General features: G+C 31.4%; 5 protein-coding genes across 5 annotated transcripts in view; 3 read left to right on the top strand and 2 right to left on the bottom strand.

Moving 5' to 3' along the window:
• LOC102579720 (3-ketoacyl-CoA synthase 6-like) overlaps positions 1-2,337 on the bottom strand; it is a 5,501-nt gene extending 3,164 nt beyond the window's left edge. The window contains exons 1-2 of the mRNA XM_006344080.2: positions 1,528-2,337; positions 733-1,135 (exon numbers count right to left, since the gene is read on the bottom strand). Coding sequence (XP_006344142.1) covers positions 733-1,135; positions 1,528-2,296 — 1,172 coding nt within the window. The 5' untranslated portion in view covers positions 2,297-2,337. The remainder of the gene's footprint in view (positions 1-732; positions 1,136-1,527) is intronic.
• Positions 2,338-6,509: 4,172 nt separating this feature from the next.
• LOC102579394 (3-ketoacyl-CoA synthase 6-like) lies at positions 6,510-8,227 on the top strand. The gene has a single exon (XM_006344079.2). The coding sequence runs from the start codon at positions 6,651-6,653 to the stop codon at positions 8,130-8,132; it is 1,482 nt and encodes a 493-aa protein (XP_006344141.1). The 5' UTR covers positions 6,510-6,650; the 3' UTR covers positions 8,133-8,227.
• A 124-nt stretch (positions 8,228-8,351) lies between these two features.
• Positions 8,352-12,235, bottom strand: LOC102579069 (protein FLX-like 3). The gene is made up of 4 exons (XM_006344078.2): positions 12,133-12,235; positions 9,018-9,552; positions 8,724-8,854; positions 8,352-8,630 (listed from the first exon to the last, which is right to left on the bottom strand). The coding sequence occupies exons 2-4, from the start codon at positions 9,548-9,550 to the stop codon at positions 8,506-8,508; spliced, it is 789 nt and encodes a 262-aa protein (XP_006344140.1). The 5' UTR covers positions 9,551-9,552; positions 12,133-12,235; the 3' UTR covers positions 8,352-8,505.
• A 5,637-nt stretch (positions 12,236-17,872) lies between these two features.
• Positions 17,873-18,639, top strand: LOC102578738 (uncharacterized). The gene has a single exon (XM_006344077.2). It carries the CDS (start codon positions 17,924-17,926, stop codon positions 18,413-18,415), a length of 492 nt encoding a protein of 163 aa, XP_006344139.1. The 5' UTR covers positions 17,873-17,923; the 3' UTR covers positions 18,416-18,639.
• A 3,670-nt stretch (positions 18,640-22,309) lies between these two features.
• LOC102578395 (zinc finger protein CONSTANS-LIKE 16-like) lies at positions 22,310-24,522 on the top strand. Its single transcript, XM_006344076.2, has 2 exons — positions 22,310-23,612; positions 24,218-24,522. The coding sequence occupies exons 1-2, from the start codon at positions 22,497-22,499 to the stop codon at positions 24,443-24,445; spliced, it is 1,344 nt and encodes a 447-aa protein (XP_006344138.1). The 5' UTR covers positions 22,310-22,496; the 3' UTR covers positions 24,446-24,522.
• Positions 24,523-25,198: the final 676 nt, after the last annotated feature.

Raw genomic sequence — 25,198 nt, 5'->3', positions numbered from 1 at the left:
AAAGTCAGTCGAGTTTTAACATTTTTTAGTAGTGTTATTAGCAATGAACAAGAGTCTTTTTTACTCGTATTGAAGATGAGTTTTTTTATTCGTATTGATTTATATTAAAAATTAAAAGTGAGTATTTGCGTTAAATTTAGATAGCCTAGATGATAAGAAAAAATAAATAAGTAGTGTTATTTAATTTAATTGAATGTTTAAGAAAGAAAATCAAAGAACTTTCGTCAATTTATTTTCATGCAAAAATACAGAGAAATCTCAAAAAATAATATTATTGTTTGACAAAATTTTATGTTCGTTCGCGAATGTTTAATTTTTTAAAAAGAATTATTTTTTGTTAATTTTTATTTTTTTTAACTAAAATTAACTGACACGTGTCGATTTAAAATAAGAAGTTGCATTTGAAGAATATATATAAAATAAAGAAATCATAAAAATAGTATTTCGTGTTAAAATGGAACAGAAAAAATGAAGTTCAAGGGTTAAAATGGAACAAGGCTAAGTTGGAGTGCCAAAATGAAAAATGGGGCCAAGTGTGAGGGGCTGTGTATGTGTTTGGCCATTAACTTATGATACATGTATTAAATTAGGTACATTTTAGATGAATTTGTGTACTTACCTAAGTAAGCGCTTTAGTTTTTCTATGCAAATCAAATAGGAAGAAATTACGAAAAAAAATTACTTTATTTTCAATAAAATTTGAGTGATTTGAAGAAGTAAAGAAGAATATACCTTCCTCCAGCGTGTATGCAAAAATGTTCAAATGCTAATTTGAAATCCGGAATATACGGTTTCATCTTAGACTTAAATAATTTTCGGCATATGAGGGTAAGAAGGAAGAGAAGTTGTTCCGAAGCGGGTAGAACAAGTGGTCCAATTGTTGTAATATTAGATTTCAATGCTTCTCCTGCAACTTGCATGAGATCTATACACAAATTTATGCCCACTTTCCCTTCCGGATCTTCTTGTTGTTGTACACACCTAAAAGATTTATCATCCGCACCTTTGTGTGTTCTGACTATGTGTACCAAACGGTACTTAGCCCTAGCCCGATCTGATTTTCTGTTAGACAAAAGTATGGCTGCTCCTCCCATTCTGAATAGGCAATTCGTAAGTAACATCGATCTCTCCTTACCTAAATTGAAAAACAATAAATAATGAAACAGATCCAAAATTTTAACTTTATGACTATTACCAAATTCATTGACCATTTAGAGTTGTTTGACTCAAAATTTACAATATTTATACTTATTTAGTAAATTACTTGAGTCAAAACTACTAGATTCACAAGTTCAAAATTTTCAAAAAAAAAAAATGTGTCGAGTCAAATACTGCTACATAATTAAATAGGAAAACTACAACCCAAATAGCTTTGAGTCATCTAGTTTACAAAATGTGTATAAATAATGTATACTTTATACAAAATATACATGTATATGTATAATATATCATATATACAATTGAAGTATATAGGTAATGTATATTTCGGTCTTGTTGATAAACTAGATGACTGAAGAGTACATTTACCTAAATAGCCATTTGGTGTGAGAATCTCAGTGCTAATAACCACAGCATTTGAATTAGGATATTGTTGAAGTATATCACGAGCTAAATCAATGGATATTACCCCAGCACTACAGCCCATTCCAGATAAATTAAAACTCTTTATATTACTCCTCAATCTATACTTGTTTATAACCATAGCCGAAAGTGAAGGAGTTGGTGAAAAGAGGCTACAATTGACAACAAGGACATCAATGTCTTTAGGTTTTAGCCCCGTTTTCGCCAAAAGTGAATCCATAGCTGAAAATATAACTAGTTCAGCTTCTTCTCTAGCCAAATCCATAGTAGGAGTTGGTGGAATATAATGCATAGCGGGGGGTAACGCTGTTTCTTCACTAAGACCAGAACGTTCAAGGATTTTCATTTGAAAACGAACACTTTTAGGCTCAGATGACAAAATCAGGTGTGCGTGTTCCATAAAGGATGCAAATGGGATGCGACATGTAATAGGAGGGAGAAAACACGCGTAATCTACTAAGTATATGGTTCTTGGACGTGACATTATGTAACATGTTGTTACATAACTTATGAGGAATAATGAACAAACTAAGTGAATTGAAGTAAAGGAAAGTGAGTTGTAAAAATTGAGAAGTTCATTTGGATTTGATTGAAGAAATTGAATTAAAATTGTAGCCATAATAGGTACTAACAAAAATGTTAAAATGTTGTTCACTAGATATTGGTAACATAATTTGACATACCTTAGCTTTATTGAATGAGAATTTTCAGGCATTTTTGGGATTATTTGGAAAAATGAAGAAAAAAAATGATATGTTTCACTACAAATAGTTAGAGGAATATATAGAGTGGAGATATAAAGACTACATAAAGAGTGGAGAATTTAATGGTATGGCCATTGGCAGATGGAATGATAATGATAACCATTTTTTGGTGGTACATGTGTCCTAATCTAGCTAACTTAGTACAAAGTGAGTTATGAGCATATATATACTTTTCAAAAATTGATTTTAAAACGTAGCGGAATATATTATATCTGTTCGAATATTAATAGTGAAACACATTATATCTGTGTAAATAATGTCTCGCATATTAATAATGAAATACATTATATATGTGTTGATAGTGTATAATAAGTATATCCGCACATATATAAAATTTCTATAGTGAAATACACTATAGAGAAATACACTATGTTTAAGCGCATAACAATAACGAAATGCATTGTATTTCACACTTTTAGAATACCCTTGTATACTATATCAAATATTTAAGTCATGTACAGAAAATATTTAAAGCTCTATAAATGAAAATTAGGTGTAAAACGATAAATTCAGATGGGTGCCCATGTTGTAAATTAAAGGCTAGTATTGTCACTACAGCATGAAAAATAAATGAGCAATTATACATTAACAAGGACTATATGTGGACCAATAAGAAAAAAGAAAATTCATACTAATTTAATTACCAAAGTGTCCTTATACAAGAAATCAAGATCAACAGAGGCGGATCTAGAACGTAACGAATAAGTTTATTCGAATCTCGACAAAAAATTACACAAATAAGACATTTTAAACTTAAATATTGAGCTTCATGAATATAAAATTAGAAAGTATTATATTTTTTTCGAATATCTATAGTGGAAGTCTCATTTTATATGTTAAAAAAATAGAAGTTACATCAAAACTTCACATAAAAAAAATACTCCATATGTTCTAACTATCAAACTTTTTAATTCCTTAACATAATTAAAATGAAGAAAATTTATATCCATACACTTGGATAATAAGTAGTTCTTGCTAATGGTTAAAGAAAAAAGGGAGGGGGGGAGGGACGACGGGGTTAAACTTAGGATATTTATTTCTTACATTTCTTTTAAATTATTTCACGAAAAATAGTATTTTTTAAGTTGAGAATATATCAAAACATAAAATTTCTAAAATGGAAGTAAGTAGTTTCCATATATATACACTACTTTTTTTAGAGTCACTTATGAAAATTGAAAATATACTAAATATATTATTATTATTATTGCTAAACGTAACGAAAAATATTTGAATTAACTACTTGAAACTCGAAAAGGAAAATTACTGATAAGACTAATTATTATTCAATCAAACTTAAAAACATTGCATGTGTATTCTGCAGATTTAATTAAGACATTACTTAATTGCATGATAGCTGACAATGTACGTATTAAGAAATGCTAAATTTAACCTATCGAGACTCTATTATTTTAGATAATATAGTTAACTTTAAAAAAATAAAATTGGCAGGGGCATAAGTTTATATTTTTGTATCATAATATCCGATAAGCTAGTTCTTTGATCTCACGTACTTGATTTTTCTTTTCTATTTTTCTTTCAATATTTGACCTATTTAGAAAAACAGTCGGCCTACGAATGTAATTTCGAATCAATTTAGATTGTCGTTTGTGGCTCTGGTGACGGCTAGATCAACGCGTCATTGCTTCGTTCGATATGATGTCTTTGTTCTCATTCTAAGAGTTAATGACTTTAGTTTCTAAAAAACTTATGCTCCACTAAGTATTATAAGTTTAATTGCTACATATGGTAAAATTAAAATCTAAAGACCAAATATTTGAAAGACAAAAATTAAAAATCAATGAAAAGGTAAAACATGTCGTTGTATGATGATGACGAGGAGATGTGCTGAATTAAGAGAGAGGAAATATATAAATTTATTACTCACTCATAATAAATTTATATAATTTATAAATATTGAGTACGAGTAAATTATTTTTGCAAGAAGTTATACCTTCGTAGCCAACAAAACATCAACTACCTTTGCCAACTATTGAATGTACACCTAACTTTCAAGTTCAAATGAATTATTATATCACAAATGTAAACAACAATAAATGAAGATCGAAGGGATTTCGATTTTTGTCTTGCAGTTATTTTCAATATATATATATATATATATAAGAATTTGAGTTACGAGGGGTAAGGTTGCATCCCAAGACAATGAGGGTTGGCCGATTTTTGGGTGTATTCATATTGAAAACACATGACTGAATATTCTAGGTTGACTTCGCCGCTATAACTGTAGTGAATCTGTTGATAGGCATAATATATTGAGTGAAGTCAAATCATACACTAAAGCATAAAAAAAAATACCTACATTTGCATGGCTTTTAATTTGAAAATCACAATTTAACTTGGGCTACACAAATGAATAAAATTTAATCCAAAGATGGTAGTTTTTGTTTGGTGATGACCTCCTTTTAATCATACTCATTGGAAGCTACTCGAAAATCAACTAAAATATTGATTAAAATATATTAATCATATTTAAGATTAAGTATTTGAATTTTATGAATTCTATATACTACACAATTTATTAACCATTCGAGTTGATAAGTTGAAGTTTAATAAATTTCTTAATACAAGCATATACAAGGTTTGAGCTATAACTTCTTTTGTGAATGTACCCTAGTAAGAAAATCTATAACTTTATCTAAATTAATTTATATGACATTATTTTATTGAAAATAAAGTTTATCAGGAAAAATAAAAAAACACTACATAATATACAGAAAATCCCTATATAATCTTGTGGTCATAAATAAGTTAGGTGGAATGTTCTTAGAAGTAAAAAATGAATGTTAGAATAAAATAGCTTCTTAATATCAAAAGATGTCAATCTTTTTTTCACTAGGAAAAAACGAGAAGAGAATATTACAAAAGAAGAAACGAAAAGAGATCATAGCAAAAAGGGTAAAAATTTATCTCCACCCAATATTTCTAATACATCATAATTAAGTCATAAATAATTAAGATGAGTATATGTAGCACTGAAACCCCAATTAAATCTGGATCGCGTACTGCAGTAAGCTCCATTTGGAGTGGCGCTCCCAATAGGATTTTCTCCATATTCAGGCTCAAATCTGAAACTTCTAATTAAGTGTGAAGCAGTCATATCGCTGCACCAAAATCCATTTAATTGGTCCTATATTAAAAGGCAATGAAGCATATCTTCCTAGTTTCAAATTAGGTTTAATTACTTCAAGTTGTCATGGATTAAATTCTTTCTACTTTTGTCATAGTAGTACTCCAAATAAGGCCTTCTACATACTTCTTTTAAGTATACTTAGTTAAGACTTTTACGTAGTAGTTCAATGTTCATTATATCCAAAGTATTTATCAATCAATGTTTATTTACTTTTATATCCATCAAAGTATTTATTCTTTCTACTTATATCCAAAGTATTTATCAATTCTCTACTTATATTACTTTTTCTTTTCTCTTTTTCTTCCCTTGTTTTTTCTTTATTTTTCTCCAACTCCATACTTAATTTTGGCTCCTTTCTTTCTATTCTTTTATATTTTTTCTTTATATCAATAAAAAAAATAACTGAAATAATATATATATAACTTTTTTTATATGAATTATATATAAATAAAATAAAAAATGAAAAGGACAGCAGTCACGTCACATATGTTGTGTTGCGTCGATCACTTCATGAATATTTACGTTTGAATCATATACGTACTGCTTTGGTCAATAATAGTGGGCATTTGGGTAATTTTCTTTGTCACGTATGAGTAATTTAGTACTCCTAATTAATAAGTATTACGATCAACAAGGACTTTGATGGGATGGTAAGTACGCATCATTAATTAGAGGTCTCAGGTTTGAGTTACAAAGTCGTTTTTGTTATGGAGCGCTTTAACACCCCAATACAGGTACCTAACACCGGATGAAAAAACAAAAAGTTAAGTTGAGTATTATGAGCAAATTATGATAACTACTTTGTTATTGATGGGAAGTTATTCTCCTAAAGACCAAACCAAACTTTAGTTTAGTCAAAACAACTTGATAATATTTTATTAGTCAACTAATGTTATGTCATATACTAAAACAGGCAAGACTTGAAGAGTGAGCGTTGGCCGTTGGCTACCAATCTACCCTTCACTTATTTCTATGATGAAATGATCCTTTTGCCTTATAAAATGCCTCCTATAATCATCTCACTATCCATATGTTCCCGAGGCGGTGACATTCTTGAATAAAGTCTATCCGAACTGAAATAGCACTTCTCAGATCAGGCTATACCTCTCCAGCTACTGATCAATATTAAAACTTTCATAATCTTTAAGACAAATATGCCTCAGGCTCAGAGATCAGTTAAACTCAAGTGTGCAAAACTTGGGTACCAATATGTTGTGAATCACTTCTTGACATGTCTATTGTTGCCCATAATGGCTATGGTTTTTGTTCAAGCTATTCAACTAGGCCCTGAGGAAATTTCCAATCTTTGGAACTCCATACAGTTTGATTACACCAAAACTGTCTGTTCATCTTTCGTTGTCATCCTCGTGTCCATTTTATACTTCATGTCAAGGCCTCGAGGGGTTTACCTAGTCGATTATGCATGTTACAAGCCACCTCTGTCATTGCGCGTCCCCTTTTCAATCTTCATGGAGCATTCAAGAATCATACTTAGTTCAGAGCCAAAGAGTGTTGAATTCCAACTGAAGATTCTTGAGAGGTCTGGTTTAGGAGAAGACACATGTTTGCCACCAGCAATTCACTATATCCCTCCTGCACCTAGCATGGACACTGCAAGAGAAGAAGCTGAAATGGTGATATTTTCAGTCATGGATTCTCTCTTCAAGAAAACACAAGTAAAGCCTAAAGACATTGACTTTCTTATAGTGAATTGTAGCCTTTTTTCACCAACGCCATCTTTATCAGCAATGGTGGTTAATAAGTACAAAATGAGAGACAACATCAAGAGCTATAATCTTTCAGGAATGGGGTGTAGTGCTGGATTGATCTCCATTGATTTAGCTCGTGATCTTCTCCAAGTTCATCCCAAATCGATTGCTGTGGTTGTCAGCACAGAAATCATCACGCCGAATTACTACAGAGGCAAAGATAGATCAATGCTCCTACCAAATTGTCTGTTCAGAATGGGAGGTGCAGCCATACTTTTATCAAACAAGTGGTGGGCAGATCAACGGCGAGCCAAGTACAAGTTGCTGCATACAGTGAGAACACACAAAGGATCTAACGACAAATCTTATAATTGTGTATTTGAAACTGAGGATTCAGAAGGTAAAACAGGAATTTCCTTGTCAAAAGATCTAATGGCCATAGCAGGGGAGGCATTGAAGTCTAATATAACATCACTTGGACCACTTGTTCTTCCTCCATCAGAACAACTTCTGTTTCTCTTGTCACTCATTGGCCGAAAGGTCTTTAACACGAAGCTGAAACCATATATTCCTGACTTCAAACAAGCGTTTGAACATTTCTGCATTCATGCTGGTGGAAGAGCGGTGATTGATGAACTGCAGAAGAACTTGCAGCTGTCTGCAGAACATGTTGAGGCATCGAGAATGACTCTGCATCGGTTTGGGAACACGTCTTCTTCATCATTGTGGTATGAACTGAGTTATATTGAAGCTAAGGGAAGGATGAAGAAAGGTGACAGAATATGGCAGATTGCATTTGGGAGTGGATTCAAGTGTAACAGTGCTGTTTGGAAGTGTAACAAGACAATAAAAACTCCAAGTGATGGACCTTGGTCTGATTGTATCCATAAGTACCCAGTTTATATCCCAGAAATAGTAAAGCTCTAGGAGAATATAATCAACAATAGCAGAGAAGAATATTTGTGGTTAAATCTGTTTTTGCTCTTACCTCTTGTAAGCTATATGGAACTTTTATGCCAATGCAATTCATAGAGGCCATTCAGTTGTGAAGCATGCATATGACAATCTATAGTCAGCGCAACGATACTACCACAATAACAACTCATTAGCTTATAATTGAATAGAAAGATGTGAATGATATGAATGTTATCAAAGATTTGTTCTTAAGCCCAAGGTCCAATCGGAAAATCTTGGTTTCATAGCATATTTGTTTCATAAAATTGAGAGTTACATTTCTAAAAGGGGAGAAAACATCACATTACATTTCGCTTCAAGTGCTGTCACAATATATATATAACACTCAACGTCTGGGAGGACCACGATTGTCATAGGAACCCCAACCACCGCCACTGTATGGATCACCATATGCTCCACCGGGATATCTCATCTCAGGGCTTCCATTCATCATGCCATAGGCTCCTACACCTAGATGAAATAGAGAAAATATAAACTAAGTTGTTTCCACGGCTCAAAAGTTTACATCATAAAATCAGATAAGAAAGGAGATAGAGAACTTACCAAGGCCCCGTCCAACTTTATCTGCTCGCAGCTTTTCAATTTCACGAGCCATTGAAATGAGATTCTTCTCCATAGATTGATTTTGTTCCACCAGTTCTGTATTTGCTTTCTTCTCATATTCAAATTGCCTCCTACAATTTCATCATCAAATTGAATAGTCAAAAAGAGAAGTTATCACAAGTTGGCCATCACATACATTATAACGAATGAGGCTCTTGACACCGGAGGACCATTATAACAAAGTATTTCATGTTTATTCATCTTTTCTTAGGGGGGGAAGTTTTAACTTCATACCTTGCTTCCGCCAATTCTTTCTGCAATTTAGTAATATCAGTCTTCATAGCTGATAGTTGCTTATTCTCAGTTTGTAGTCGATTAGTATCATTAGTAAGAGTTTGAACTTGGGCAGATAGCTCTTTCTGTAAAGAAATTAGCTTCTGAGATTCAGCTCTCAATTGGATTACCTCTAACCTCAGAGGCTCCGTAGATCGAAGATCAGCCTCTAACTTCATTCCTCTTTCAATATACTCTCGTAACTGTGCCTCATTGTCAGCACGCATTTTGGGAATGACCTGACTTAATCTATGTATATCATCTTTTACAGAAGATAATTCCCTTTCAAGCATGACATTCTCATCAATCACCTGTCTGTTTTCAGCAATAAATCTCTGCATGTCCCTATGCTGGAGCTCTAGTTCCTCCTCAAGGACTGATGGATGAGGAGGGAGGGTTCCTGGTCCTCGCTGCATAATAACCCGTGGTGGTGGCCCATCACGGAATCCTCTGAAGTTGTCAGGTTGACGGGGCATACGATTTCTACCGGCCATAACTACGATGAATCAATAAAGAAAATAAATTAAGTTCGTAAAAAGTTGAGAGAAAGAGAACTCATAGGAAAAAACGCCCTAACAGTAAAGGAGTGATAAAGCATAGACTTACTAACACTATACATGACAAGAAAAATTGATTTATGCCCAGTAAATCCATAACAGATGCCTTCCTTTTACTAAAAATAATGATGAAAAGCTATAGGAAGCAAAGAACATCTATACATAATAATTTAGTGACTCAGAGAGGCATACAATAGTGTCAAGAAGAGTCTTTTGGTGGCAATAGAGAAGAAAGGAATCCATATCGAATATATAAATGTCATAAGACATATGCAAGAAGCAGATTGTCACAAGTGTGAAAAAAGTAATAGGGAATACAATGGAGTTCCTCATAACTGTGGGTTCAGACCGAATATTCTATTAAACCTGTACTTCTTTACCTTACAAATGAATGAGCTACCAAACAATAGAGAATAAGGTCTCATGGTGTATATTATTTGTGGACAATATTGTGTTGGTTCACAAGATTAGTCAGTGTGTCAACTAAAAGCTTGAATTATGTAACACAATGTAAAAAATAATGGTTTTATGATAAACAGAAGTGAAACAGAACATATGTGCTGCAAGTCTAACTAGCATAAGAAGAGAAGATTGAGGAGAGATTAGACGGATTCAAATGCCTAAATGAAGAAAATTCAAATATCTAGATTCAATCAGGAGGATGACATGAGAGAAGAAGATGTAACACATAAACAAAATAAGAATGGTTGAAATGGAGTACTACAGGAATGTTGCACTATAGAGAATGACTACCTACCTAGGTGAAAGGCAAATTCAATAGAACGGTTGTAAGACCAACAGTGTCATACAACAATGAACATAGAGCCTTTAAGGTCCAGCATATCCATAACACAAGTGTCGCACAAATAGATATGTTAAGATGGATCTGAAGTCAATCAATTATCACTCTAAAAGAAGGTACAACCAGCACATATAGAAGAAAAAAATGAGAGCGGGTACATGGAAAATCACAAGTAGATAGGTCCATAGTTTTGTCCTGCATGGACCTTTGAAGGCACCGGTTCGTGAACTCATGGTCACTCCATAAAATTAGATATTTTATGCATACAATTTCTAAAAAACTTTCTAAGGCAGACAAGAATAATGCAACTTAGTATCTCAAACCGCCTCGTGTATTTGTCCTTACATCGTAATGGACAACAAGCAGCAAGTGCTGCAGATTAAAGCAGTTCAGCCATCAGGTATAGGAATCTTGAGGTACTGTGACATGGAGTAGAGTCAAGGTCCCTTGGTAAAAGAAAGCCATTCATTTAGATGCCACCCTCTGTAATTATGTCAACAACCACTTAATTATTTGTCACTACACAAACCGACACACATGATTCTTAAGAAATGCCAGATTTTCATAAGACATGACTGGAGAACTACTTATAGAATTTGCCTCATAAACATTGACCTTTGATCAAAAGGCAAGGGTGCAAGGCAAAGACCAGCATTTCAACCATTCTGACAAAACAATAGCGGTGTTATAATTAAAGAGAACTCACTGAACTACTACCTAGATTCCTAATTTCTAGTATCAATTATTCATCCACTAAAATCCATTATCCACCACAGTTCACTATACTATTTTTCTTTCTGGCTAGCACATGCACGTGCACGAGTAGAGAGAGAGAGTTAAATGTTTTTATATTCTGAGAAACAACCTCTCTACCTTCACAAGGAAGAGGTAAGGTTATGTACACACTACCCTCCCCAAACCTCACTTGTGGGATTACCCTGGGTATTATGTTGTTGTTGTTGTTGTTGAAGATTTCGATAGAACCTTAAGTTGTATACTTCTCGCTGGTAAAATGAATCAGTGGGAATTACACAGATCCAGAGCCTAGACAACAATTTTGCATGCGATATGATTTTGAAAACTAAATTGAACTCTATTTCTGGATATTTAGAGAAAAGACTTTCACATAGTCCAAGCATGTAATTACTAGGAGTTATACTCAAATGATGGATTCCAACCAAGGAATGAGCTAATATGCGGTTCAAGTCTACACCTTTTTTACTATTTTGCTAATTAGAATAAGATAAGACTCTGGTAATACTCCACCGTATATTTCATACAGGAAAACGCAAAAACTTCGTATTACCAAATCCCTACACAAGCACAGATGCTAATCAAGTTCCTCAGACAACTAATTCTACAAAATTGCAAGCAAATTTTGCCACTCTCATACTCAGTGATATTAACTAATTAATCGAACATATTAGTTTCAATCGTAACAAAAAACAAATTAGTTCGTGTTCATGAGTTCTCCCACACAAAAGAAAAGCTTAATTATACTAGTAAATTCCTAAATTTCATCACATCTACAAAAACTAAGTTATAATTCTAAAAATATGTACAGAACAAACCTATAATCTCATTATCCGCCGCCACAACCACCACCAGCAAAAAAAAAATCCGGCACGCGATGTAAAAGAGGTAAAAATATATGCAGAATTTCAATACAAAAAGTAAAACAGATTATAAAATTCAATCTGACGGAGAGAGAAATTACCGGTAACTAAGAGATACAGCTACTTCTTCGACGACGATGAAGCTACGGTGGAGAACGGCGAAGATACACAAGCTAAAACGCCACTATGGGCCGTAAAAAGTGCCTCTTTAATTTTGGACTTTGTTAATTAATGGGCCGAACGAATAATTACCGGGTTACATGCACGACCCATTTTGGGACTCTTATTTAACGTATAGTCAAAGTGTATATACTTTTATAAGTTTAGTCACTTCATAATCAACTTCTAACATATCTAGCGGAATTTGCAAAAATTGGGCATAATGTTTTCTGAAATCAAGTTTTTAGATATTTTTATTTAAAATTTAGACATGTATAACTTGAACCCAGAGCAAACTGATTCTTCCTTAAATGTGTTGAGGTAGAGCGATTGACTGGGAATATAGGGATAAAGTATTATTTCGTTGCGGGCTGTGTAAACGGTATCATTTCGAGGCAAACTTTGAACCTCAAAGACATTTGGATTAGGTTCCAAACTAAGGGACATAATCAACACCATCTTTTCAGCTATGTTAAAACTCATTTCCACGTCACTAATGTTGGAATTATCGAAGCCAAGATTGTCTGAGGCAAGTAATGGAAATTTACTTCAAATATTTTTTATTAATATTTTAAATTTCGTTGAATTGTTTAGTGTAGGAAGGAAGCTAAAAGAAAACATATAGAAATATTGGAGCATGTTAGTGTGAAGGAGCTCTCAAGAAATAAAATGGAAGAATAAAAGAGTAATATTAACAATTCGTGTAGGGAATCCATGGTCCCAATAGTGTAAAATAGAAATAATGTAAGGTCTCTATCCCATTAATTATTTGTTTTCCTAACTTCTTAGATATTTCGGTATGATTTACCTACCAATTTGTACGTACAACATGTTTGTTGCAAGATAGTAATTTGTTTTAGCTCATGAAAGAATATCATAGTCTACAATGAACACGTGATAAAAAGTAGTTTTAAACATTTCTCTATTAAGTTTTCACTTTCTCCTTTTTTTATTTCCTTTAGTAACTAATTATAGTAGATGAACCATAGAAATAATCATTGACCATAAAAGTACTAGTCCATCCATAAAAGATTCACATTTTCATCTTAATAATATCAAACTACGATTTAGATTGTGATTTAAAAGGTTAAGTCAAGATTGTCGTAACTTAATTAAAAGATTGATAAAAATTAGATACATATAATCTTAACTTAAAAATGTGTCAGATACATGGGTAAATCTCCAATACATGCATGCATGTATATATTTTATCAGATATATATACACTTAATCGATTACGTATACTAATAAAAACTAAATACATGTAATCTTAACTCAATGTGTCAAATACATCAATAATGTGCCATATACATTAATAATGTGTCAGACACATGCGTAAATCTCCACTTATTATTTCCACTAACAATTACTTTTTTCGAGTAACAATAAGACTCGAAGTAAGAGAAACAACAAACAAACTAATACTGAATTTTTTTTATTACGTTCACGGCTGGTCCGACATTCTAACCACAACGATATTTGTTTCACCTTTTGATTTGTTGTTGTAAGCAACAGTGTTGTGTGGTTGTGACTTACCGTTAACGTCACCGGAGTCGAAGGGAAGAATGAGCTAGCGATGGTGATTCTCCGTCTGAGACAGGAGTGCTAAGTGGTGGAGGACGGTGGGGGATTGGTTAATCTAGGATTCATCGAAGAAGAAACAGAGGAGAGGGCGAAGAGAGAGTGAATTTGAGAGAATTTAGGGAGAGAGTGAGTTGATTTGGAGTGAATGCATAAATTATGGAGAGAATTAAGTGGACAGATAATTAAGGGATTTATTTTTGGCTAATTTAAAAAAAATATGTATCTTAATGTATCTAACTTAAAATATAGTACAAAATTCCTAATTAATAAAAAAATATGTAATTATTTGAAAGTATAGATAGAATTAGTATAAACGATATGAATGTATGTTTGGTAAGGTAGTTTTTTATTAGGGGAACTTATATAAATCTCACTAGTTTAGGAGTTAATTACTTAGATACACTCTAGTTTGCAATATTATGTCTTACCATATTTTGGTGCCTCTAGATAAGTGTATCTTGGATACATAAGGTCAAATTTAGGTATAATTTGTTGTAGATACATTGTATCCTAGTGGATTCACATGTATATGATATACATAGCGAATTTCGCTCGCCTCTCTCCCATCTCACTCGCCCCTCTCCCTTACATCTAGTATTTCATATACATTTGAATCACACTCGCCTCCCTCCCCTATCTCGCTTGCCTCTCTCTCCCTATTTTTGTGTATCTGGTAGTAAAAATACATATATTTAAGTGTAAGATATGTACGAACTCTTAATTAGTAATAAAATACGTAATATTTTGAAAATATAAGTAATAATAGTATATATGATAGTGAAGTATGTCTAATTACGTAGTTTTTCTTTTTTATTATAAAATATAAGAGAATATAATTTGGGCTTTCATCCAAAAACATTGTGGGCTTATCTAATTTCCAATATGGGTTTAAGTACTTTTTGAGTCATCCAGATAGCAACATATGTAAAGCCCATCATGTGCATCACAAGAAAACATACACTAATTATGGTCCCAAAGGGACCACATTTTTCTAGGAGTTTCTCAAAATGGGCCCACATTGTCTGGACTCATTTCCAGCATGGGTAACTAGGCCCATTAATGTAACATGAGCTCTTGGATTTTATTTTTAAAAAATAAAATAAAATATTGTAATAAAAATAATAATTGGGAAAAAATAAATCTATGATGGTAACTTATCAATTGCACTTTTTAGGGGCTACATGGTCTATAAATTTTTATATTTCTAAGATACTAATGTATGAGTTGTACTTGTTCTTACATTCCACAGATTTTTTTGAAAAAAATCAAAAATATTGTACCTATAAGTATCTTAATATAGATCCTCTCTGATATTTTTGTTCTAATAAAAGATATTTTTTCATTCTAAAAAGTATGACAACAATAACAACAAACACAATGTAGTCTTACTTGGTGGGTTTGGTGAGAGAAGAGTGTACGCAGATAGATCCTCGACTCAAGGAAAGGAAAGTAATTCAAAGCAACTATAGAAAAATAAAGAAATCACGACACATAGTGTGACAAGCATTATATATAACCAGTGGCGTAACCAGAAATTTCATGAAGGGTGTCCAAGAATTGAACACGAGTACATTTTTTCTTTTGGATGAATGAGTGCACTAGAAATTTTAAAATTAAACTACGTAGTATACATGAAAAAATTTGAAAAAAAGTACGTGATATACATGAAAAAATTTGAATGAGAGCACTAGAAATTTTAAATATACATGAAAAAATTGAAAGAAAAAAAAAGGCTTAAAGCTACTACTAGCGAGATTTGAACTCACAAACGCTTAAAGACTTGACTCTTTCAAGGCATCTTAAATCACTAGGCTACAACATCTTATTATGTTAAGAGTGTCTAGAATACGTTATTTAACCACTTTGTATATCATTTTACTTGTATATACGATATAATTTTCTGACGAAGGGTATCTCATTGGACACCCTAAAGACTATGTAGCTATGTCCCTGTATATAACATTTCGAAGTAAAGAACAATAACAACAACTAAATAGTACGACAACCGAGAGATATAGAGAGTATGACAATATTGTTACTATTATGAGAAACTTATCCCATTATTATCTATTCATTAAATGAGTTTTTAATCTTATCCCATTATGATCTATTCATGAGAACAATTGTAATCCAATTAATTTGTTCCAACTTTTTTCTTTTGACTTCGATCGTAGCTAGGCATTGCATGTGTTTGCCTTATCCATTTTTCACTTTGACAAACAATTAATTAAAGAAAGTAAACATTATATGTATGTGACGTTCATGACGGAAAGCAAACCTCTAATACACATTATATTTTAGGAAATCTCATATCAGAATGAAAGAAGAAAATTAGGTACCTCATGAGGGTCAAATTCATAATACATGCTAAATTCAAAATGGATAATATCTTAACAGTCAAACCAAAACCGTGCATGTGAGAATTCTATAGCATAGCAATAACAATTTTTTAAAAAAAGTCATTATCAAAGCCGTGACACTTGACATGCTTGTCTATAATAGATTTACAACTTTATATATATTTAGAGGGACAAATTTACACATCACACTTATCCACTTTCATGTTCTTTTTTTTTTTCTCCAAACCATTATATTATTTTTTAATTCCATATTTAATTTGTTAATGATATGAATTTAGACATAATTCAATCTTAAAAGTTGACTTGTGAGTAAAGTTTAGTCCAAAACCATATAAAGAATACAAATTCTTCTTTATCCTACCGATGTAGAACTCAACATTAAACAAAATAAGGCACGAGAGATAAAATGTGTGTTTGACACGTCGAAAATCATTCATATTTATTTTTTTCCAGCATTGTTTGATTTTATCATTTAATCTCATATTATTTAATGGAAGAAGACACAACGGATAATGTATTTGATGTGATTGAAGTTACTTTCCATGAAAAGTCAATTTCGTATATGACTAATCGATTTTATGTTTGCATTTCCCAATATTGTTTTGTGTTTTAATTCGTATTAAATTGAAGAAAATACAATATATAAATATAATTTGGCGTGATAAAAGTAATTTTTTCTGAAATATTTCTTTTACAAAAGTCATTTTCTTGTGTAATGATCGATCGATTTCATGTTTGTTTTTCCAAGCATGATTATCTTATAATGTAATATATCAAATTGGTGACATACATAGACAAATATAGAAGAGGACATAACAGTCGATTCACCATCATCTTTTATTCCCCTATGGTAACCTAAATTATACGTTGTTTCATTTTTATCCTGTATTTATATTGTTTGTCCATTTCAAACTGATTATCTTTATCGACTCAAATTTTATTTTTTGAGTTGTGACTTTATGTAACGTTGATTTCTGAGATGTATGATCACTCAATTAATAATTAAAATTTCAGAAATATTTTTTTTATTGAAGAAAATTAGAAGCAAGAAATTCTTTCGAAAAGAGTTTCCTTGATCAGTATTACTCTCCTATACTACCCTATTTTTTCATTTTATTATTACATGTTATTTCATTTGGCTCGGTTATCATATTGTCACTATAGTAAAAGCAATTTTTAGCGACAATAAATATACACATTAATAAAGAGAGATATTTATTTTTTTACCATCATTAGTTAATTGTCATTGATTCATTATCGCTATAGACTTTAGAGACATTTACAAAGAAAATCAATTGTTGCTAAAAATACCTATTTAGCGGTAATTAAGCTATTGTGTCATTAAAGATCATTTTTGATATAATGTGTTTGTTGTTAAAATATTATTTTTTTCTCAATTATTTATTACTCGTCTTCTTCACTGCTATATTATCTTTTCATACTGATTTTGATAAGCTTAGCTTAAGTCGACAGTCCATCAAAAACAACTTTTCTATCTTCACAAAATAGAAATAAAATTGCGTTGACAATACCTTTTCCGGACTTTACTTATCAAACTACACTAATATATTGTCGTTACCCAATAAACATGTTCCCTAAAAATTTAAGTAGCGCAGTCGATTGTTCATCTAAAATTTCACCTTGTTAGTAAGATTTCAATTCTCGTAAATTTACTAGGTGGTGGGGCCCAAGGAAGAGAAGATAAGGGTCATATGGATGTGTGAAGGAAATTAAAAGTACAAAAATTAAGATGACATTTCCTTTAGCTTTGCAAATTGGATGAGAGACAATGGCTTCTTCTACATCCATTTCTCTCTCCTTCCTTGTAATTAACCCTAAATCACCTCTTTTTCCTCCACAAAATCTATCAATTTCACAAATTTCACCCTCTAGAAACCTCCATCCTCACAAGATTCACCGCCCAAATCTACCAATTCCATCCAAAATCATCCCAAATCGGAGAATCTCCGCTATTTCAGAGTTGTCAGAAGTGAATCTCGATGAAACTGCCGATCAAATTGTTTCATCCACCGGTGGCGACGGAGTTTCCACCGTCATTCAATCGCTTTTGGTCATTGCTTTCGCCGGATTATCCATTCTAACCGTCGGAGTAATCTACATTGCTGTTACGGATTTTTTGCAGAAGAGAGAGAAGGAGAAATTCGAGAAAGAAGAAGCGGCGAAGAAGAAGAAGAGCGGCCGGAAGGGGAAAATTGTAGCGAGAGCTAGAGGTGGACCTCGAGGATTCGGGCAGAAGGTTGAGGAAGCTGAAGATGATTAGGGATGACAATGGGGCGGGATCGAAGAGGTTATGGTGCGGGTTTAGTTTGAACCCGCACAAACTTCAACCCGCCCGCACAATTTTACTTTGTTAGATTGTAATTTGTAATATTTTTTTACAGTACGACTACTAAGTAAGTAGTAGTAAAATTTATTAGTGAAAAAAAAGAAGAAGCTAGCATGTGCAATCATTTGAGTTGATAATATTTACGTGCATTTTCTATTCATATTCATAATAAATAGAGCGCAAAGAGAAAGACTATAGGTTACAATTCCTAATAATAATAATAATAATAATATATTACTACGTTTTGATTCAAAGTATATAGGGAGTTTAATTAAATATATGATTATTGATTTAAAGTTTATGAATTAGGTAGTTGATTGTGATATGTTATTTAGTTCATTTTCTACTTGACGAAATCATTGTTACTATGTTTCATATTATTTATGCCTTGTTTATTTGACACAAATTATTTTTAAAAAAATGAAATATGTGGTAATGTTGTGAAAATTTAAATTTGTCTATTATAACTTTATATAGTTAGTTAATAATAAATGTAGTATGAAAAGGAGTAATAACATTCTCTTGATTTACTAAAATAAACAAGTATGAAACATTTGTTTTTGGTATAAACACCAAGTAAAATAAAATAGAGGGGGTGTAAACAATTACTAATGGTTATAAACCCAAAACAATTTTTCTTGACAAACATGAGTTGTAGTGTAATAGTGGTACTACTTCACTTTTAACTAGAGGTCTCGAGTTTAAGTCTTGAATATGAAAAACTTTTGCTGAAAGTGTCACCCCCAACACGGTTATGCAATGGGCGATATGAATTTACTAGAAATTTTAATGTGGACACCAAACATCTGTCACCTTCATTGCCTCTCTCCTTTTTGTGTGCTCTCTTTCGTTTGTCTCTCTTCTTTCTCTCTCAATCTCGCTTGCCTCTCTCTTTCTAACATGTACATTGAATCGTAATTAAGTAAAATATAGTTATTTCACCTGATTATATTTCTAGTATTAGCTATTTTTGAAATTTTCCTTTTTTTACCTTGATCATATGCATGACACGTTGCCACGTCCCTTTTTTTTCCCTCACTTTGATAAACAATTAGAGAGCATAAACATCATAGAGAAAGTGCATGTGAGAATACTACAAGTTAAGAACAATAAAGTTGTCAGTATCATAACCGTGACACTTTGACATGCTTGTCTATGATCGATTTACTTCTTTTTTTAATTCGGAGTTCGATAATTGAGATTCGATTAAATTCGTATTTATATATTACAGAGCTCATTTTTAAAAATAATGCTTTTAATAAGATTACATTTTCAAAACTTCAGAATCAAGACATCTAATTAAGAACAACAAAAAAATCTCAACCCTCACATCTACGATAATCCTTGCGGAGATTTTTTTTTCCCTTCATGCAAGTATTAAGAATTATAATTATATAATTCCACATCATATTTATCCACTTTCAGATTCGTTTTTTTCCTTTATCTAAACATTATTTTATCTTTTAATTCCTTAATAAATTGAAGAAGACACAACAGATAAATGTGCGCCTGACATGATGGAAATTATTTTCACGAATTTTCTTCAACAAAAAGTGTTTTCTGGTGTGACTTATGGGTTTCATTTTGTTTTTTCTCAAAACTATTTCATCTTTTAATTTTCATATTTATTATAATTAAATGAAAAAAAAAAAATTTGAATTTGACTCAATTTTAAAAGCTAACTTCTGAGAAGAAGATTATTCAAATAATTCTCTATATCTCAACTAGGGGTGTGCACTATTCGGATTAAACCGAATAACCAAACAAAATCAAACCGAATTTTTATTTGGATTGGTTTTTAGAATTAAGTTGGAGTTAACCACTTTTGTCCCTTTTTGGTTATTGCCTTTCATGATGATTACGTTTATATTTTATGTTTGAATTACATCTATAATAGGTATACTTATAAGTATTGTGTTTTAAGTTTTACTTTATGATTTATATTAGAAAGAATATTTAAGGGATTAAATATTATTACTTTGGTTATATATGTTATTAATTATTGACATAACCGAATAACCAACCCGAAAAAAGCCAACCGAATAGAGGAAAATCAAACCAAACCAAATTTATTTTGGATCGGATTGGATTATACTTTTACAAAACCAAAAACCAAAAATCCAAACCGAATAGTGTAAAACCGAATGCACACCCCTAATCTCAACAATGCGGGACTCAACATTTTTACTCATTTATACTACTTCGAATGAAAAATATATAATAACAATGTATACTACTTCCTTTTATTTAGATTTTAAAATTTATGAGTTATATAATTATGAAATGTTATTTATTTGATTTTTTATGCTACGAAATCAAAATTACTATAAATAATTAGTTAATTACCAATGATTATAAACCACCTTTTATGTAACTGTTGAAACTAGCAACATCATCAAAACTTCAAAAGGCAATTATTAAATTTTTTTTCAAAAAAACAATAATTGTATTATCACTTTCCCTTTTTAAGTTTATAGACCAAATATTTAGGGGCAGAGGGGGGGAAAAAGTAGAAGGGGACCGCAACAAAGAGTTTTTCAACTATATAATATAATTTCATTTTATAATAAAAGGTATTTTAAAACAAATGGAAAATTATATTAGTAAAAAAATTATTTGGCTTTTCAAAATTTAATAGAGTCACAAATATAACGTGAAACAAAATGAAGTTTCAATTTGTAAATTCCAGAATACAATTATGAAAAAGAATAGACTTAACAATTAGTACTTTTTATATAATTTTTAAAGTATGTACTATTATATCCAAATTTAAAAAATCAATATATGAAATATGAAAAATATTAAATATCTAATTACCTTCTTCTCAAAATATACATTCCTCTTAAAATATCTACACTTGTACTTCAAATATCATCATCTTAGAGAGCATATAACTCAAAGCATACCACCACCAAAATAATGTAGTTATAAGTATATATCTCTCTATTTTTAATCAGAGCTAAGAAGTTTTGGATTCATGTCATAAAATAAATAAATTCCTACTAATAAAATATTTTTCCTTTAAATGAGTCTTGCACATTGTAAATTCAAATTAGTCGAGCAGTCTTTATAAAAATAGCCAGTCAAGTATATAGTTTGCTTTTTTCTATTTGTTATACATAACTTATACTCCTTTCATATCATTTTATGTGGCACAAATCGTATTTCGAGATTCAAATAAATTTTCTTTAATAGTATATTTTTTAAAATATCTTGAATTATGAATTAGTGTGACTTGTACTACTTTTACTTAGCTTTTAATTATGTAAATTTTGTTTCAAAAAACTCGAAGATTCCATGCTTGAGTATAACTCTCGAAATTCGAATGATCCATATATACCAAAGAGTGTTTATTAATTATACACGATCATTCACATATTATATATACTCATAGACTATTTTTAGTTTAATCAGTTAAATGAACACCTCCTTGGATTACTTTATCTAAATTTCAAATACTAGATATTTTGAAGAAAAAAAAAACTCAATGCAAGACAATCTAACAAAAGTGTCACCTTCAAACTCTTGAGAGAATAGACATGGACATTAGGATAGAGAAATTGGATCAAATTTTCAAGTAATTCTCATCCTCAACACAAGTGGGACCCTTTGAAATCCATTTGACTACAACTTCATCCAATCAAAAACAAGTATCAAGGATGATGTTTACAAATTAGCCAATTAAAATACAGATAAGGCCTTATTGTAGGCCCATAAGTATAGTCTCCCATTTCTTGTAGAAAATACCAAAAACTAAAAAAATTGTCCCCACAATTTTATTTTTATAAAATAAGAACTTTATAATTTGCTGTAAAAGTGCATTTTGTGGGTTCCTCAAATAATTGCACTTTTAGCACTGTCTTTTGAGTTCCTCTAGAGCTTTTTTTCAACAATTATACATAAAGATCTAACTCAACATATCTCCCCTTAGTTTTCCTCTTCCACCTACTCTTCAAAAGTATAAAAAAAATTCATTGAGTAATACACGTATCAGAGGTGGATTCAGAATTTATCGATGGTTTCTGAAAGAAAATTAGCAAGTGCAATGGGTGGAAAAACAACAAGAGCATGTGACAATTGTATTAAAAAAAGGGCACGTTGGTATTGTCCGGCCGATGATGCATTTTTATGTCAAAATTGTGACGCTTCCGTTCATTCGGCGAACCCTTTGGCGCGTAGGCACGAAAGGGTTCGTCTTAAAACATCGTCACTGAAACAACCATCATCGTCATCATCATCAGACGATTACTTTCCCGATTTGGAAAGTCCACTATCAATTTCATCAGTGTCAGTCCCATCGTGGCATCGCGGATTTACTAGAAAGGTGCGGACTCCTAGGCATGGGAGGAAGGCTAGTAAATCTGCGGGGGATGGAGATGTCATTCAAAGGAATCCTATTCATCTCGTCCCCGAGATATTAAGCGATGAAAATTCCCATGATGAGAATGAAGAGGAGCAACTTTTATATCGAGTGCCCATACTCGATCCCTTCGTGGCCCAGCTCTACAGCTCGGCCACAAGAAATAATCATGAGATGGTGGAGAGTAACGCGACTGCAGCAGCAGATGCTGATTCAGAATTTAAACTCGAATCTAAAGAGATGATGTTGCAGGATGATATCTGTAATGTCGATCTGAATAGATTTCACGAGATGTTACCCTCGGAGATGGAGCTAGCGGAATTCGCAGCCGATGTTGAGAGTTTACTAGGTAAAGGACTTGATGATGAGTCATTTGATATGGAAGGATTAGGTCTATTAGGGGTTTGTAACAAGGAGGAAAATTCAATGGAATATTCAATGATCAGTCATGAAAAAGTCAAAATTGAAGATGAGGGAGAAATTGAAGTCGTTAGAAAAACAATTTCTGCTACTACTCATGATCATCAATATAATCATACTCATCATGATATTGATATTAATGAAGACACTTTTGAATTCAAATTCGATTGCGATTCGCCGATGAATATTATCGGAGAAGATGAAGTAATTATGAAGGATGAAAATAAAAAGAAGATTTTATTAAATCTTGATTATGAAGGTGTATTAACAGCATGGGCTGACCAAAGGTCTCCTTGGACTAATGGTGAAAGGCCAGAATTGGACTCAAATGACTCATGGCCACATTGCATGGTAAGTTTTAATTTAATTATTTTATCTTATATTATAAGTTTTGCAATTAATGGATTTGATTAGAATATAATTAAAAGTATAATCCATTATATTTTTTGATAGTTATAATGCAATTTATATTATGGTCCCATTTTTCTAAATTTTGAAAGTGAAAGTTCATGCCACGTGTTCTTGATTCGTAGAAATTGAGTTTAATTTTAGGAATATGCTAGTAATATTTAATGCAATTTATACTAAGGTCTTTATGGAAATATTGTATTTTCTTATACTATATATTATATCATAGGACATTACATATTTGAGCAAAATATCTTAGATATTCTAGTCATTTCATTTGGACATCGACATTTTAATATTTTAGAACAAAGTACTAAAATGAATAACAAAATGATTTGCATGCTATCATTTTAAACATTAATGAAGGGTAAATATTCATGCAATTTTGGGAGCACGTTAATGAACATTTCATTTTCTTAAAAAAAAAAAATCAACTTATAAGTGTAACTTTAAATTTTTTATATAATGTTGGATGACTAGTTTCATGATGGATAGTTATTTTTCAGTCGATCTGATTGTACAAAAATTCTTTTCTGCTATTTTTGCAGGGAAATTACATGGGAATAATGAACGAAAATGTAACAATAGTGGATAGAGGAAGAGAAGCGAGAGTTACAAGGTACAGAGAAAAAAGACGAACAAGATTATTTTCGAAGAAAATAAGATACGAAGTTAGGAAATTGAATGCTGAAAAGAGGCCAAGAATGAAAGGAAGGTTTGTTAAAAGGACCAATTTTGTAACAACAACCACCCCTAATTACCCTTTGGTTAAATAATTAATGTTAGTTTAATTTAATTTAATTTTTTACCACCAGGTTTTTTGTAGTACTTTTTTTTACTAGCTGTAAAATAGTACTACTTGTAAACTTGGAGAGCTTTCTTGTAGTCCTTTCTTGTATATAGTCCATAATAAATTAGCTACGCTATAAAAGTTGTCATTTTAAATTGGGACTTTTTGGATGTATCAAGGTTCTCCAAAGTGTTCTTATTTTTTTTTTTTGACAAAGCAGAAGAATAAAAAATCTAGAAATTGAAGCTGTTTAATTACTTCTTAATTCTTCTCTTATTGTATTCTTGTTCCTTAATTTGGATGAAGAGAAAGATCCATATATATATATATATATATATATATGAAACATTGGTATATATATAGTTTTATAAAGTTATTAAACACTAATGATTCATCTGTTTTAATTTGTTTGTCCTATTTTGACTTGACACGGTTATAAAAAAGAAGAAGTAAAAAAGACATTTGAATTGTGTGGTTTATAAACTCAAAATATGTCAAATGTACCAAAATGTCATTGATCTTGTGATCTTAAACATGTCTCGTGAAAAATAAAAAAGTTTTTTCTTTTTCTGTCTTGAAAAGTAAAGAATTGCTAAAAGAGGAAAGAGAGATTCTTTTTTAAACGAACTAAAAAGAAAATTAGGACAAATAAATTGAAATAGCGGAAGTACTATATATCTAGAATATGAACTCACGTATTAACGTATACTATTATCTTAAGATTATTGTAAAAATTTAT

Source organism: Solanum tuberosum, unplaced genomic scaffold (genome assembly GCF_000226075.1).
Source record: "Solanum tuberosum cultivar DM 1-3 516 R44 unplaced genomic scaffold, SolTub_3.0 scf00051, whole genome shotgun sequence".
Classification (NCBI taxonomy): Eukaryota; Viridiplantae; Streptophyta; class Magnoliopsida; order Solanales; family Solanaceae; genus Solanum; species Solanum tuberosum.
Note: the sequence above shows the minus strand (reverse complement) of the source record. Positions and strands in the feature narration are given on the sequence as shown.

Bases quoted from the DNA above. Each gene is read 5' to 3' on its own strand.
- LOC102578738 (XM_006344077.2), top strand. From the start codon at position 17,924: ATGGCTTCTTCTACATCCATTTCTCTCTCCTTCCTTGTAATTAACCCT.
- LOC102578395 (XM_006344076.2), top strand. From the start codon at position 22,497: ATGGTTTCTGAAAGAAAATTAGCAAGTGCAATGGGTGGAAAAACAACA. The intron at 23,613-24,217 runs GTAAGTTTTAAT...CTATTTTTGCAG, and splicing joins ACTCATGGCCACATTGCATG to GGAAATTACATGGGAATAAT.
- LOC102579069 (XM_006344078.2), bottom strand. From the start codon at position 9,550: ATGGCCGGTAGAAATCGTATGCCCCGTCAACCTGACAACTTCAGAGGA. The intron at 8,855-9,017 runs GTATGAAGTTAA...ATGAAATTGTAG, and splicing joins AAAGAATTGGCGGAAGCAAG to GAGGCAATTTGAATATGAGA. The intron at 8,631-8,723 runs GTAAGTTCTCTA...TATTTCATCTAG, and splicing joins TAAAGTTGGACGGGGCCTTG to GTGTAGGAGCCTATGGCATG.
- LOC102579394 (XM_006344079.2), top strand. From the start codon at position 6,651: ATGCCTCAGGCTCAGAGATCAGTTAAACTCAAGTGTGCAAAACTTGGG.